The sequence below is a fragment of the Babylonia areolata genome, chromosome 9 (genome assembly GCF_041734735.1).
Source record: "Babylonia areolata isolate BAREFJ2019XMU chromosome 9, ASM4173473v1, whole genome shotgun sequence".
Taxonomy (NCBI): Eukaryota; Metazoa; Mollusca; class Gastropoda; order Neogastropoda; family Buccinidae; genus Babylonia; species Babylonia areolata.
In genome coordinates this window covers 48,041,352-48,056,668 of record NC_134884.1, presented here as the reverse complement: position 1 = coordinate 48,056,668, position 15,317 = coordinate 48,041,352, and the positions used below count along the sequence as shown (strand labels likewise).

At 45.4% G+C, this 15,317-nt stretch overlaps 2 protein-coding genes across 2 annotated transcripts in view; one reads left to right on the top strand and one right to left on the bottom strand.

The window, feature by feature from the left end:
* Positions 1-3,456, top strand: part of LOC143285554 (membrane-associated transporter protein-like) — a 30,071-nt gene extending 26,615 nt beyond the window's left edge. Inside the window, exons 5-6 of the mRNA XM_076592936.1 lie at positions 1,249-1,421; positions 2,621-3,456. Coding sequence (XP_076449051.1) covers positions 1,249-1,421; positions 2,621-2,827 — 380 coding nt within the window. The 3' untranslated portion in view covers positions 2,828-3,456. The remainder of the gene's footprint in view (positions 1-1,248; positions 1,422-2,620) is intronic.
* Positions 3,457-14,308: 10,852 nt separating this feature from the next.
* Positions 14,309-15,317, bottom strand: part of LOC143285900 (uncharacterized) — a 15,412-nt gene continuing 14,403 nt past the window's right edge. Inside the window, exon 6 of the mRNA XM_076593349.1 lies at positions 14,309-15,233. Coding sequence (XP_076449464.1) covers positions 15,067-15,233 — 167 coding nt within the window. The 3' untranslated portion in view covers positions 14,309-15,066. The remainder of the gene's footprint in view (positions 15,234-15,317) is intronic.

Genomic DNA, 15,317 nt, shown 5'->3' with positions numbered 1-15,317 from the left:
ATTGCCCCGAAGGCCGTGAAAAGCTACAGGACTTTAGGCTCGGGGAGCGTCAAATCCCTGTCGATCATGATCGCTCGTTTAACATTCTGGTGTTCTTTCCTGAGTCTGTTAGTCAGCCAGTGCCTTTGTCACGCAACCTTTTCCCCAGCCACACTACTATTCCACTTTTGTTCCTTGGGTCTGCCCTAAGGGGTTGTGTTTTAATGAACACACACGCCAACACCTTGCTGCGGTTGGAGATGGGTGACACAGCTGTCTGTCCCTGCCCTGTCTGCTGGCGTTCCACGTCCCTGCTGGAACCGGCATGTGTTGTTCGGGCTTTTAGGTTTCCAAGCCACGTGCATGGCCACCGGTGATGTCACATCGGTTTCCGAGAGAGAACCATCATGATGATAATCAACAAGCACTCGTGATGTTCAAACTGAAAACTTTACGATTTTGACTATCCTGTGACCGGTGTTGGGGCATGGAGGAAAACAACACACACTCAACGTGTGAATCTGTTAATGGTATAATGAGTGTTGACATCCCTTTATCTGCGTTAAAGCGTCCAAGGCAACCTTACAAGTTTTGAGTAATTATTTGTTCTTTTTCTCCTGCTTTAAGTTTGTGAAAAGTAATTGGGGTGTTGTACTGAAGAACTGTTCACCAGATACAAAATCCGTTTGCAATCCGTTTGCTAGGAGAGATAAAAACCAAGTTGATCGTCATTCTCATCCTATTCATTTATCACTTGCCTATTTTCTAGAATTTATTTATTTATTTATTAGTTATTCATTTATTTTATTATTTATGTACTTATTGGTTATTAATTTATTTTGTTTTATTTTATTTTATTCTTTCATTTGCTTATCTATTTACTTATCTGCTTTCTTCTTTCTTCTTCTATCCAATTTCACGTGTCCCTGTATTTCTATAGCTATTTATATGCTTCTATATTTCTATATTTATTGATCTATCTATTCATGTAATGATTGATCTATTTACCTGTCTGTCACTCCCCAGGCATGCGAGCAGAGTTTCTATATTTATTGATCTATCTATTGATTCAGTGATTTATCTATTTACCTGTGTGTCACTCCCCAGGCATGCGAGCAGAGTTTCTATATTTATTGATCTATCTATTGATTTAATGATTGATCTATTTACCTGTGTGTCACTCCCCAGGCATGCGAGCAGAGTTTCTATATTTATTGATCTATCTATTGATTTAATGATTGATCTATTTACCTGTGTGTCACTCCCCAGGCATGCGGGCCGAGTACATGGCAGCCAGCGTGGCCTGTGCAGCCCTGACGGCGACCCTGGCGGCCACTGACAACATCGTCGTCTTCTTCGTCAACTCCGTCACCATGGCCATTTTCCGGGCTGCTGTCTACACAGTGCCCTTCATCCTGTCCAACAACCTGGCCAAGGAAGAGGTGAGGAGGGGGCACGGCTTGTATTGGGCTGTGTTGTGCTGTGGTCTCACATTATATCACAGATGGACATCAGTTTACAGTTGGGCCAACAGCAAAGTGAGAGTTGTATGATCAGTGGTTTCTCCATTGCAGTGGGAAGTCCTTTATAGCGTTGTCTTTTGTGAAGGACTATGACTCAGGAGGCTAAACTGCACTGGCTCTTAGTGCTGCAGCCTTGCGAGCTAGCTGGCCTTTGGGAACCATCTGTCCTAAAACCCTCTTGGCCGAGAGAGTGGGTATGTAACTTGGGCAAGACACTCTCCACTATCATCAAATTCTAGCCCAGTTACCGAGTTAGTGGGAACAGCTGTTACCTCCTCTTGTTCTGATGGTTATAGTTTGACACGACTATCGTGCATGTGGTGTGGTGTGATGCCGTGTGGTGCGTTGTGCTGGGTTTGGTTGTGTTGTGTCACGTTATGTTGCGTTGTGTTGGGTTGTGTCGTGCTGTGTTGGGTTGTGTTTGGTTGTTTTGTTGGAATGAGTTGTGGCAGTTTTAGCCATTCACAGCTGAGGTGTGACCCTCACGATTTTTGAGATAGCAAAACTTGAGTCAGTTGATGGCAGGTTTGTGTGTGTGTGTGTGTGTGTGTGTGTGTGTGTGTGTGTGTGTGTGTGTGTGTGTGTTGCAAAATGAGGGAACCAGTCACTGAAGTGTGGTCAGTAGCATCATGGTCTCCAGCTGGAAAGGCGTCGGGATTGGTTTAGGATCTGGCCAAGATCTCGTCTGCCTTTAATCAGTCCAACTGTTGCCTCAATATCTCTTATGTACTGTGCTTTTCTTGGCCTTCCTCTTTCGCTTCGACAATCCCTGCACAGTTCTTTTCAGTCTGGCCTTAAAACATCCCTCTTTCCAAAACAGCTCCTCCCTACCCCGCCCCCTCCCTTTCCCCCCACTCCCATTGTTTGAACAGCTATCCATCTACATTCTATCTACATGTGTTCATCAGTTTTTGTCGTTCATCCCTTCGGAAAGTGTTTCAGAGTGATGCATGCGTGTGAAAGCGCTTTGATTTTTTTTCTCATGAGATTCAGCGCTACGTGAATGCCTATCATTCTTCTTCTTCTCCTTGATATCATTATCAATTCATTATCATTAATAATATAATTATTATCACTACAGTTTATATGAATCCGACTTCCTCTTTTCTTTCCTTCAGGCCAAAAACGGTAAAGCAACTTCGGCAAGTTCCGCTGGCGTTGCCATGGCGACCATCACCGCCATGATTCCCGCCAGCTACTTCGTGGTCAGCCTCGTTATGGGTCCGCTCATGGACGTCACCGGATATCCGGGAATGCCCGTTATCTTTTCGTCGGCGTGTTGTGTCCTTGGCGTTTTGTCAACTCTGTGTGTTCGCTTTGAATGAGTGTGTGTGTGTGTGTGTGTGTGTGTGTGTGCGTGCGTGCGTGCGTGCGTGCGTGCGTGTGTGTTTGTGTGTGTGGAGTGATGGCCTGGAGGTAACGCGTCCGCCTAGGAAGCGAGAGAATCTGAGCGCGCTGGTTCGAATCACGGCTCAGCCGCCGATTTTTTCTCCCCCTCCACTAGACATTGAGTGGTGGTCTGGACGCTAGTCATTCGGATGAGATGATAAATCGAGGTCCCGTGTGAAGCACGCACTTAGCGCACGTAAATGAACCCACGGCAACAAAAGGGTTGTTCCAGGCAAAATTCTGTAGAAACATCCACTTCGATAGGAAAAACAAATAAAACTGCAACCAGGAAAAAATACAAGAATTGGGTGGCGCTGTAGTGTAGCGACGCGCTCTCCCCGGAGAGAGCAGTCCAAATTTCACACAGATAATTCTGTTGTGATAAAAAGAAATACACATACAAATACAAATGTGTGTGCGTGTGTATGTGTGTATGTGTGTGTGTGCGTGAGAGAGAGAGATACAGTGAGAGAGAGTGTGTGTGTGTGTGAGAGAGATACAGTGTGTGTGTGTGTGTGTGTGTGTGTGTGTGTGTGTGTGTGTGTGTGTGTGAGCGCACAGACAACCGATCTGCTGGTTCTCTACCACACAGGGAAAGATTTCCACGTGGCATAGTTCGCTGCTTGTGTTGAGTCAAATGATAACGTGATGCCAATCATTGACTAACTGTCTGTCCGTAGTTAATTTGTCTTGAAAGGAAAAGGAATTCCGCGATGCTCCATTCATTGCTTGTGTGGAGTCAAATAATAATGTGAGGGCAATCATTGACTGTCCGTAAAGTGTGTTGAAAGGAAAAGGCACGTATCTAAATGGGATGTAGGTAAAACATTAAAGCCCCCCCCCCCCCCCCACCCCCACCGAACCCTCCCACCTCCCGCCCCCTTTATTTTAATTATTTTATTTTATTTCATTTTTTTACGGCCGTCACTTCATATCCACTGTGTCTAGGGCTCGACACAGGAAGTCAACACTCAGCCCTCTACTTCCGCCATTATAACCTTCACATATGTTATCTAGGTATACTGGAGTGAAATATATAACATAGAAAACGTGATTCAGACGTAGGTATTGATCGAAATAATCTTTTGACTATTTATGTATGCATACTAATGAGAGACCTGGTGCATATAAAAACAACGACGTTGTTTAGATTGTTGTGGTTGATCTTGAATTCGAGTGTTTAATTAAACGAGTGTTTTGAACACGAAAGCGGAAGATATCGTCCTGTTATTTTGTGCCCTGTTTCAATGCCACGTGTACAGGACCTTTTAGGAATGCAGAATGAAATTATTTTAAATGTATGATTTGGAAATAAGAAGTATTTTCCCTTGTGTCTCCGTGTAATGTGTAGATTATATTAGTATGAAGACTGTATATATATATATAAGGGCATTTGTGAACCAAATGGTGTAAGAGACGTTTTGTGGAAGTCAATTAAAGTTATAGATAATAACACGAGAGAGTGATATATATATATATATAGAGAGAGAGAGAGAGAGAGTTTAAAACAATGGACTGGGCAAGGGTCTCTGTCGTAACAGCCACAACTTCATTTAAATGATTGTATTCGAAAACAGTTTTCCATGATCTGCATTAAAGATTATCACTGAAGCTTGCTAAATGTGTGAAGATTAGTATGTCGATTGTGTAATGTTACAGAATGCGCATACGATTGTCGACCTATGGTACCCTTTTTTTAAAAATACGATTGCTGTTGAAATTACATCTCCTCAGATTACGTATGCGCGTGACACTGCTGTTGGATATTGTATATTCCTATTTATTGATTGCTCATTGTCACGTTGTGCATTGAACAGCTGAATCGAAGAACAATAATTGCTTCACATCCCTGTGATTCTTTGGATTTGGTTTTCCGGATCAAACTTACTTTGCTTGACACAATCAGTCACAACATCATTCAGATGCTTGTAGTACAAAACGTGTTCTGATCTTTGCCATTTATTGTGCTGCACTTAATAAAAGTATCGAGCAAGGTCAACTTTATATGTGAGAATCTTTGTCAACATAATATTAAAAAGTGTGTGTGTGCGCGCGCGTGTGTGTGTGCGTGCGTGCGTGCACGTGTGTGTGTGTGCGTGCGTGCGTTTATGTTTTAATGTACAATTGTTGTTAATTTGTGTACTTGTGTATGAACACTAAACCAATCTTGAGTCTTGATGCTGTTCATTATAGAATTTATACGCATGAACGAAAAACATGAAATGGTTTCCTAATAACAAAGGCATTATCCATCAATTTTACAGGTTATAATACGCTCACATAAACGTTCATGAAAACAAATGAAGATGATTCATACAATACAGCAGCAATGTTACAAAAACTAACACCAGAAGAGGACCTCAGACGATGGTGAAGATCATTACGAAACTATGGAATTACTAATGGAACAACTGTACAGCAACGACATTTCGCTCAATTGTGTAAAAAGGTTTTAACTTTCAGCTATGTGATAAATGTACAAACAGCGGTACAGGAATTACAGCTTTTTTGACAAAATGGGACAACTATAATGACCACTAAAACATTCAACAGTTGATATATCAATCGAACAACAATACTATTCTGTGCCATAAAATACTGTGGTACCGAAGTATAATCATGAAAATATACCATTTGAATAAATTATATACAACAGAATTTTCCTTCAACCTAAAATTCATCAATATAGAAATTTGCACACTGTCACTTTGCTGTTATGTTTGCACACAGGAATTCTTCGCGCTGTTTCCAAGAACCATTCAACTTTTAACTGTTTAAAAGTCAGATACCACCCACAAAAACACACACACTCGCACACACGCTCACGCACGCACGCACACGCGCACGCGCGCGCGCTCACACACACACACACACACACATACACAGACGTGCGTGATGATACAAATGTTCCAAGTAAGTAATCAATTAAATAATCAGAAATAATGTGTAACAAAGGAAACAATAATTCTCTAAGTCTTTCTTCAGTTCTATCCAGAGGATGTTTTTCATCGCAATGGATTATGAATTACGTACACACATAAAAAAAAACAACTGAAATAATTAGAAAAAAAAAGGGAAGCGAAAAAGAAAATTGCTAAGAACACAGAAAAAGATAACGAAATACCACAAAGCGAACTAAAAGAAAATGACATTATACCATAACAATTGATGCAAACCATTTGAATAGATAAGATATTTGCATAACAATTGATAGAAACCATTTGAATAGATAAGATATTTGCATAACTGTTTGAATATTGATCACATGCAGGAGAACACTTAGCAGTCTAATGAATAAATCTGGATGATATTTCACATCTTTTGCACAATGGTGATGTTGGTTGAAGAGAACGCGAGCAATAAAACCAAGAATGATACGTGTTCACATTCAAAACTCAAATTCAAACAAAATTTCCATTTTTAATCACCTGTTTATGAATGATAACATTAAAATCCAAAAGTTAAATCTATACCTGAACAAGATGTCTACAATCACCAGTATGTGTGACGGAACATTAAGCAGCAAATTATTTCTCCCTCAACAGAACTTCTTTCGATCCACCCAGGCTACCAAGATAATCTTCCGCTCCTGGAAGGCCTCTTCAGTTTTCTGCCAGTCTGTAATGCGGAGCCAGCTTGCTGTGTAACAGACATTCGTGGTTTCCAGGTACCACCAGAAACGCTCATTCACATTTCTTCCTATGGTTTTCAACGTATTTGGACGTCTCTCCAGATCTGGACAATAACACCACACCCAAGCAGCTTGGAACTTGCACATCGCTGCACTACCAAGGTGAGCATATAATTGCTGATACCGTCTGGTGCTGGTGACCTTGTGTTCAGCTTTTTCAGCATCACGTGTTCATGAAGTGCGAGGGGCAATTCTATGGGTTCCACTGTGACCTCTGGCAGGTTTCTCTCTGTGTTCTTGTCTTGCTTACAAAGGTTTCTCGGCACTTACTGAAATTCTGTTCTCATTTGCGTAGTTTCCAGCAAAACAGTTGGCGACTTCCAACTTAGTACCTTCTCACTTTCTTCAAGAGTGACCTTTTACTACACTGCCTGTAGCCTTGTCACCAAGGCCTTGGCCTCAGCCTCTTGAAATCTGATAATGTCCTGCGGCACATTGACGTCTGCTTCCTTTCTGGTCAGGTATGTTTTGTCAGTGTCGGCAGTATCATGGGGACTGTTGCTGGATGGATGTGGTGGCGGTCTCCTTGATAGGGGAGGGAGGATGGGAGTTTAGGGTTGGGGGGATGGGGGGTTGGGAAGTTGGGGGGATGGGGGTTGGGGGGTTGGGGGGGATGGGGGTTGGGAAGTTGGGGGGATGGGGGTTGGGGGGCTGGGGGGATGGAGGTGCAGTGATCAGTCTGGCTCCTCAATTGAACCCATTATTGTCAGCAACCCATTATTGTCAGCAACCCATTATTGTCAGCAACCCATTATTGTCAGCAACCCATTATTGTCAGCAACCCATTATTGTCAGCAACCCATTATTGTCAGCAACCCATTATTGTCAGCAAATGGGGTCCTGTGTAATTTGAACCAGAACAGGCATTGCTGAACACCACCAAACTGACCTGACAGCAGTGCACAGTCACCTCATGTCGATCTTCACTGACTGCTCCTTGTGGACTGTTGGCAGACTGGCCTCAGTGTGGAAGATTCTTGATGAAAGACATCAGGTAAGTGCCACTGAAAGACATTGAACGGCTAATGATGGAACAGCAAAATCAATAAATAAATGATAAAAGAAAAAAAGTTTATTTCGATTGCTTTCTCAATTAAAACATTTTTTGTATGGTCGACACATCCATTCAAAGAAGTTAAATAGATATAGAGAGAGAAAGAGAGAGAGAGAGAGAGAGAGAGAGAGAGGAGAGAGAGATGTATACAAACGGAGAGAGAAGTGCGGCGACTGATAGACATGGAGACAGACAGACAGACAGACAGGGAGACAGACAGACAGACGGACAGACATGGAGACAGACGGACAGACATGGAGACAGACGGACAGACAGACAGACATGGAGACAGACGGACAGACAGTGAGACAGACGGACAGACAGATAGACATGGAGACAGACGGACAGACAGACAGATAGACATGGAGACAGACGGACAGACATGGAGACAGACATGGAGACAGACGGACAGACAGACAGACAGACATGGAGACAGACAGACAGACATGGAGACAGACATGGAGACAGACGGACAGACAGACAGATAGACATGGAGACAGACGGACAGACAGACAGATAGACATGGAGACAGACAGACAGACATGGAGACAGACAGACAGACATGGAGACAGACAGACAGACATGGAGACAGACGGACAGACAGACAGATAGACATGGAGACAGACGGACAGACATGGAGACAGACATGGAGACAGACGGACAGACAGACAGACATGGAGACAGACAGACAGACATGGAGACAGACGGACAGACAGACAGATAGACATGGAGACAGACGGACAGACAGACAGATAGACATGGAGACAGACAGACAGACATGGAGACAGACAGACATACAGACAGACATGGAGACAGACAGACAGACATGGAGACAGACAGACAGACATGGAGACAGACGGATAGACAGACAGACATGGAGACAGACGGACAGACAGACAGGGAAGACAGGAGGGGATGTACACACCTTGTGTGTTGCTACAGGAGGGGCTGTACACACCTTGTGTGTTGCTACAGGAGGGGATGTACACACCTTGTGTGTTGCTACAGGAGGGGCTGTACACACCTTGTGTGTTGCTACAGGAGGGGATGTACACACCTTGTGTGTTGCTACAGGAGGGGATGTACACACCTTGTGTGTTGCTACAGGAGGGGATGTACACACCTTGTGTGTTGCTACAGGAGGGGATGTACACACCTTGTTTGTTGCTACAGAAGGGGATGTACACACCTTGTGTGTTGGAAGGCGGAGTCTGTGCGCAGTGCCGGGGCCACCAGTCATGTGGAGATAACCTGGTCAGGTGTTGTCATTGTGCCACCTGGGATGGACTCTGAAACAAAAGCAGAGGGAGGTTGTGAAGGCTACAGAGATAGTTTAATGGATGGACAGATGGACAGAGATACTGAAGAGGGAAGGACAGACAGAGAGTGAGGGGGCAGTATGCAGTGGTTGTAAATGTCCTTCAGAGAACGAGAAAACTTGTCACAAAATGACAGATGTGCCCGCCCTTCCATTAAAACGTCGAGACCTTAAAAAGGACTTAAAAAATAGTGGAAGGTAATAGCGCAATGAGCATTTTGAAGGATATCCTTTGTGCACAGTCTTCAAATGAAAGGATACCCAATAGCGGAATTACCATCTGTGTGCATGTATTTATGCGTAAAGAACATTTGGAGGGATATCCTTTACGTGCAATCACCACATGGAAGGATATCCTTTACGTGCTGTCACCACATGGAAGGATATCCTTTACACGCATTCACCACATGGAAGGATATCCTTTACGTGCAATCACCACATGGAAGGATATCCTTTACGTGCAGTCACCACATGGAAGGATATCCTTTACGTGCAGTCACCACATGGAAGGATATCCTTTACACGCATTCACCACATGGAAGGATATCCTTTACGTGCAATCACCACATGGAAGGATATCCTTTACGTGCAGTCACCACATTGAAGGATATCCTTTACACACAATCACCACATGGAAGGATATCCTTTACGTGCAATCACCACATGGAAGGATATCCTTTACGTGCAGTCACCACATGGAAGGATATCCTTTACGTGCAATCACCACATGGAAGGATATCCTCTACGTGCAATTCACCACATGGAAGGATATCCGTCAGGTGAAATCACCACCTGGAAGGTCTGGATGGATATATATGTGGGCAGCATCCACAGGGATATACTTTATGCTAAATCCACATGTGCAAAAATTTCTTTTGTGCGCAATATGCATTGATACCACTATATTGTCACCATATGGGAGATAATTACGCTTATGTGCTCTCACAATTATAGACTGATATTCCTTTGAGCGCATTTACTATTTTGGAGGATACATTTATGCACATCTGGAAGGATATTTGTTCGTTAATACGATCACTTTCACAACCTTCAACATGTTTCCCATGTACCCCCACACCTTTCCAAACTATTTACCGTCCCGACAAAAACATAATTCAGCTGGGTTCTTTACTTACACAGCATGTCAATGACAGGTAGTAACTCTAATCGTGAAAAAGGTGAAATGAAACAGTGACAGACTGGCAGATGACTTTTCTCGACGCCCTCTTCCCCACCCCCTTCCCCTTAACACATTGTCCTCAGTGAAACGAAATTCATACTGTGCAGGACATCTTTCATGTGCAGAATCACCCCGTGTAGTCCCTTTCCTTTAAACGGAACAGTGACAGACTGGCAGATATTTCTTTCCCCACCCCCTTCCCCTTAATACGCTATATTTTACAAATTGAAATGAAATTCAAACTGTGTGACACTTATCTACATAGAAATGGAATGCAAACCGTTAGGTATTCATATCTATCTATTTGTTTGTTTATTCATTTATTTATATTTATCTATTTAATTATCTATTAGTATTATTTTACATCTCTTATGTTGAAAGCAAACTGGGTGCAGACGGGCGTCGCTCGTATGGGTGTTTACCGATTTCTTGAAAATAAAGTCCTTAGAGGGGGAAGGAGTGGTAGTCTTTCTGCCTTTCAGTTTCCGTCGTGGCACAGGTATGGCATTAACTTCATCTCAAACTTACCTCTCAACTCCGGTCAGAAGGATGTTGTCTAAGTCGCACAACAATGGTTGCCGATTCCGCGCAGGAAGATCACGTTTCTGTTGTTCTCCTCCTGTTAAAAAGGCTGTGCTTTTCTGGCTCATTTTCTTAAAGGATGTTCTAAATGAATCGAAGTCAAAGACGAACGTGGGAAAAGTGCGACAGTTGAGAAGTCAAGCTCAACTCAACAGTCGTGTGAAGTGTTCACGGTGTGTGAAAAACCAGTGGAATAAGAAATGCACGTGAATATAGCTCTGTGGAACACCCCGCTCCCCCACCCCCCCCAACCCCCCCGCCCCCTGTCCTGTCGTGTTGTGAACATAGCTCTGTGAAACACCCCCCCACCCCTCCTGTGTGTTGTGAACTGTCCTGTCGTGTTGTGAACATAGCGCTGTGAAACACCCCCCCCACCCCTCCTGTGTGTTGTGAACTGTCCTGTCGTGTTGTGAACTGTCCTGTCGTGTTGTGAACTGTCCTGTTGGGTTGTGAACATAGCGCTGTGAAACACCCCCCACCCCTCCTGTGTCCTGTGAACTGTCTTGTCCGGTTGTGAACATAGCGCTGTGAAACACCCCCCCACCCCTCCTGTGTGCTGTGAACTGTCTTGTCGGGTTGTGAACATAGCGCTGTGAAACACCCCCCCACCCCTCCTGTGTGCTGTGAACTGTCCTGTCGGGTTGTGAACATAGCGCTGTGAAACACCCCCCCCACCCCTCCTGTGTGCTGTGAACTGTCCTGTCGGGTTGTGAACATAGCGCTGTGAAACACCCCCCCACCCCTCCTGTGAACTGTCCTGTCGGGTTGTGAACATAGCGCTGTGAAACACCCCCCCACCCCTCCTGTGAACTGTCCTGTCGGGTTGTGAACATAGCGCTGTGAAACACCCCCCCACCCCTCCTGTGTGCTGTGAACTGTCTTGTCGGGTTGTGAACATAGCGCTGTGAAACACCCCACCACCCCTCCTGTGTCCTGTGAACTGTCCTGTCGTGTTGTGAACATAGCGCTGTGAAACACCCCACCACCCCTCCTGTGTGCTGTGAACTGTCCTGTCGTGTTGTGAACATAGCGCTGTGAAACACCCCACCACCCCTCCTGTGTGTTGTGAACTGTCCTGTCGTGTTGTGAACATAGCGCTGTGAAACACCCCACCACCCCTCCTGTGTGTTGTGAACTGTCCTGTCGTGTTGTGAACATAGCGCTGTGAAACACCCCACCACCCCTCCTGTGTCCTGTGAACTGTCCTGTCGTGTTGTGAACATAGCGCTGTGAACCCCCCCCCCACCCCTCCTGTGTCCTGTGAACTGTCCTGTCGGGTTGGTTCCCTTCCCATACAAACCAGTGGAGTGATAGTCATATACCTGTTTATTTGTCTGCCTGAATGTATCCCTTCTGCACCTCTGTGTGTGTGTGTGTGTGTGTGTGTGTGTGTGTGTGTGTGTGTGTGTGTGAGGCGAGCTGCGATATGTAGGAATATGTGTGCGTGCGTGCGTATGTGTGTGTGCGTGCACTCGCGCGCGCGCGCGCGTGTGTGTGTGTGTGTGTGTGTGTGTGTGTGTGTGTGTGTGTGTGTGTGTGTGTGTATTGAGGGTATTGTGGGAGCTGCGGAATATTAGAATGTGTGTGTGTGTATGTATGTATGTATGTATGTGCGCGCGCGCATGTGTGTGTATGTATGTATGTATGTATGTGCGCGCGCGCATGTGTATGTAAGTGTGTGTGTGTGTGTGTTGGGGTCACTGTGGGAGCTGCCGAATATTGGAATGTGCGCGCACGCAGCGCGCTTTTGTGTGTCTGTCTGTATGGATGGATGTGTGTGTGTTTGGTGTGTGTGTGTGTGTGTGTGTGTGTGTGTGTGTGTGTGTGTGTGTGTGTGTGTGTGAGTGTGTGTGTGAGTGTGTGTGTGAGTGTGTGTGTGTGTGTGTGTGTGTGTGTGTGTGTGTGTGTGTGTGTGTGTGTGTGTGTGTGTGTGTGTGTGTGCATGTGGTCACAAACATTACCCAGCCACTGCTCCACTAGGCCTGGAGAGAGTCTGAGTGCTGGTCTGTGCAGCATGTATTTAGCGCACGTGAAAGAACCCACGGTAACAAGGAATTGTAGTTTGGAGAAAAATCCGCTTTGATAGGAAAAGCAATATATATGCCACACACACACACACACACACACACACACACACACACACACACACACACACACACACAGAGATACAAACAAACTCTAACAGACACGTACATGAATACACACAAACACACGCACGCACGCACACACACACACACATACACACACGCACACACACGCACAAACGCGCGCGCACACACATACACACATGTAACTCACGCTAAATGCATACTCATTTAATGACTGCATCTTAGAGACAAAGAGCAGAATTTATAGCCAGTGACTAATATCTGAATCTTGGGTCATCCTACAGAATGCAAAGGATGTGAAAATGTGTAGACGCTATAATCAATCAATCAGCTCATAACTCAATAATTGTCATCATAACTCAAGCATTGTCATTATTACTCAATCATTGTCAGCATAACTTTAAACATTGTCATCATAGCTCGAGCCTTGTCGTCATAACCCATTTTTTGTCATCATAACTCAAGCATTGTCATCATAACTCAAGCATTGTCATCATAATTCTAGCATTGTCATCATAACTCAAGCATTGTCATCACAACACAAGCATTGTCACCATAACTCTTGCACTGTCACCATAACTCTAGCACTGTCACCATAACTCTAGCATTGTCATAACTCAAGCATTATCATCATAACTCAAACATTGTCACAATAACTCATCATATCTCAAGCATTGTCATGATGACCCAAACACTGACATCATATCTCAAGCATTTACATGACGACCAACGCATTGTCGCAACTCAGGCATTGTCAGATAAAAATGTGTGATTCCACTCAACAGACAGCCTGCATTGTGTTTTTCCCAACGAAAAACAAGAGTTACACACACACACACACACACACACACACACACACACACACACACACACACACACACACACACAACACGACACGATACGATACGATACAGTACAATGCGGCACAGCGCAGCACAACTCACAAAGCTACAGTACAGAGCACGACAGTACAACACAAAAGCCGATGCCTTGCAGCTCAGCAAAACACGAAACAACTCAGCACAGCACAGCACAGCACAACACAGCACAGCACAGCACAGCACAGCACAGCACAGCACAGCACAGCACAGCACAGCACAGCACAGCACAGCACAACATAGCACAGCACAGCACAACACAGCACAGCACAGCACAGCAGAGCACAGCACAACATAGCAGAGCACAGCACAACACAGCACAGCACAGCACAGCACAGCACAGCACGGCACAACACAGCACAGCACAGCACAACACAGCACAGCACAGCACAGCAGAGCACAGCACAACATAGCAGAGCACAGCACAACATAGCAGAGCACAGCACAGCACAGCACAGCACACACAGCACAGCACAGCACAACACAAACAGCACAGCACAACACAGCACAGCACAGCACAGCAGAGCACAGCACAACATAGCAGAGCACAGCACAACATAGCAGAGCACAGCACAACACAGCACAGCACAGCACAGCACAGCACAGCACGGCACAGCACAGCACAACACAAAACAGCACAGCACAGCACAGCACAGCACAACACAACACAAAACAGCACAATACAAGGCAGCGCAAATCAAAACAAAACAGCACAACTCAAAACAACACAGCACAATCCACCCGAAGCGAACCCAGTCCAACATTACCCATCCCGACACGACACGACACGACACGACACAACCACACCACAGGCACAACACGACACAACACATCACACCACACAGAACTACCACACCACAGGCACAACACGACACAACACATCACACCACATAACACGACACGACACAACCACACCACACCACACGACACTACCACACCACAAGCACAACACGACACAGCACACCACAAACACCACACGACACAACACACCACACCACACGACACAGCACACCACACCACACGACACAGCACACCACAAACACCACACGACACAACACATCACACGACACAACACATCACACGACACGACACTAACACACCATAAGCACAACACGACACAACACATAACACCACACGACACAGCACACCACAAACACCACACGACACAACACATCACACCACACGACACTAACACACCATAAGCACAACACGACACAACACATAACACCACACGACACAGCACACCACAAACACCACACGACACAACACATCACACCACACGACAGAACACATCACTCGACACGACACAGCACGTGACACCGACAGAAAGCACCAACAGCAAAGTTCCAGAGCAGCAGAGGACGTCAGGAGCAGCACTTGGAGCCGCCCTCCTGGCCAGTGCGGCAGCCGTGGATGTGAACCCCGGACCCCTCCAGCCACAGGCGGTCCCTGTTGTGCATCCTGCTGCGGTGGTGGCTCTGGCTGACCAGGTGCTGACAGACAGTGCTGAGGGCAGACTCCACGCCCTCCCCTGGGGAACAGCGTGAAGTGGAGGTCAGCACAATGAAATGAAAGGAAAAGGAAAAAAAAAACAAAAACCAGCAGACTCAAGAAT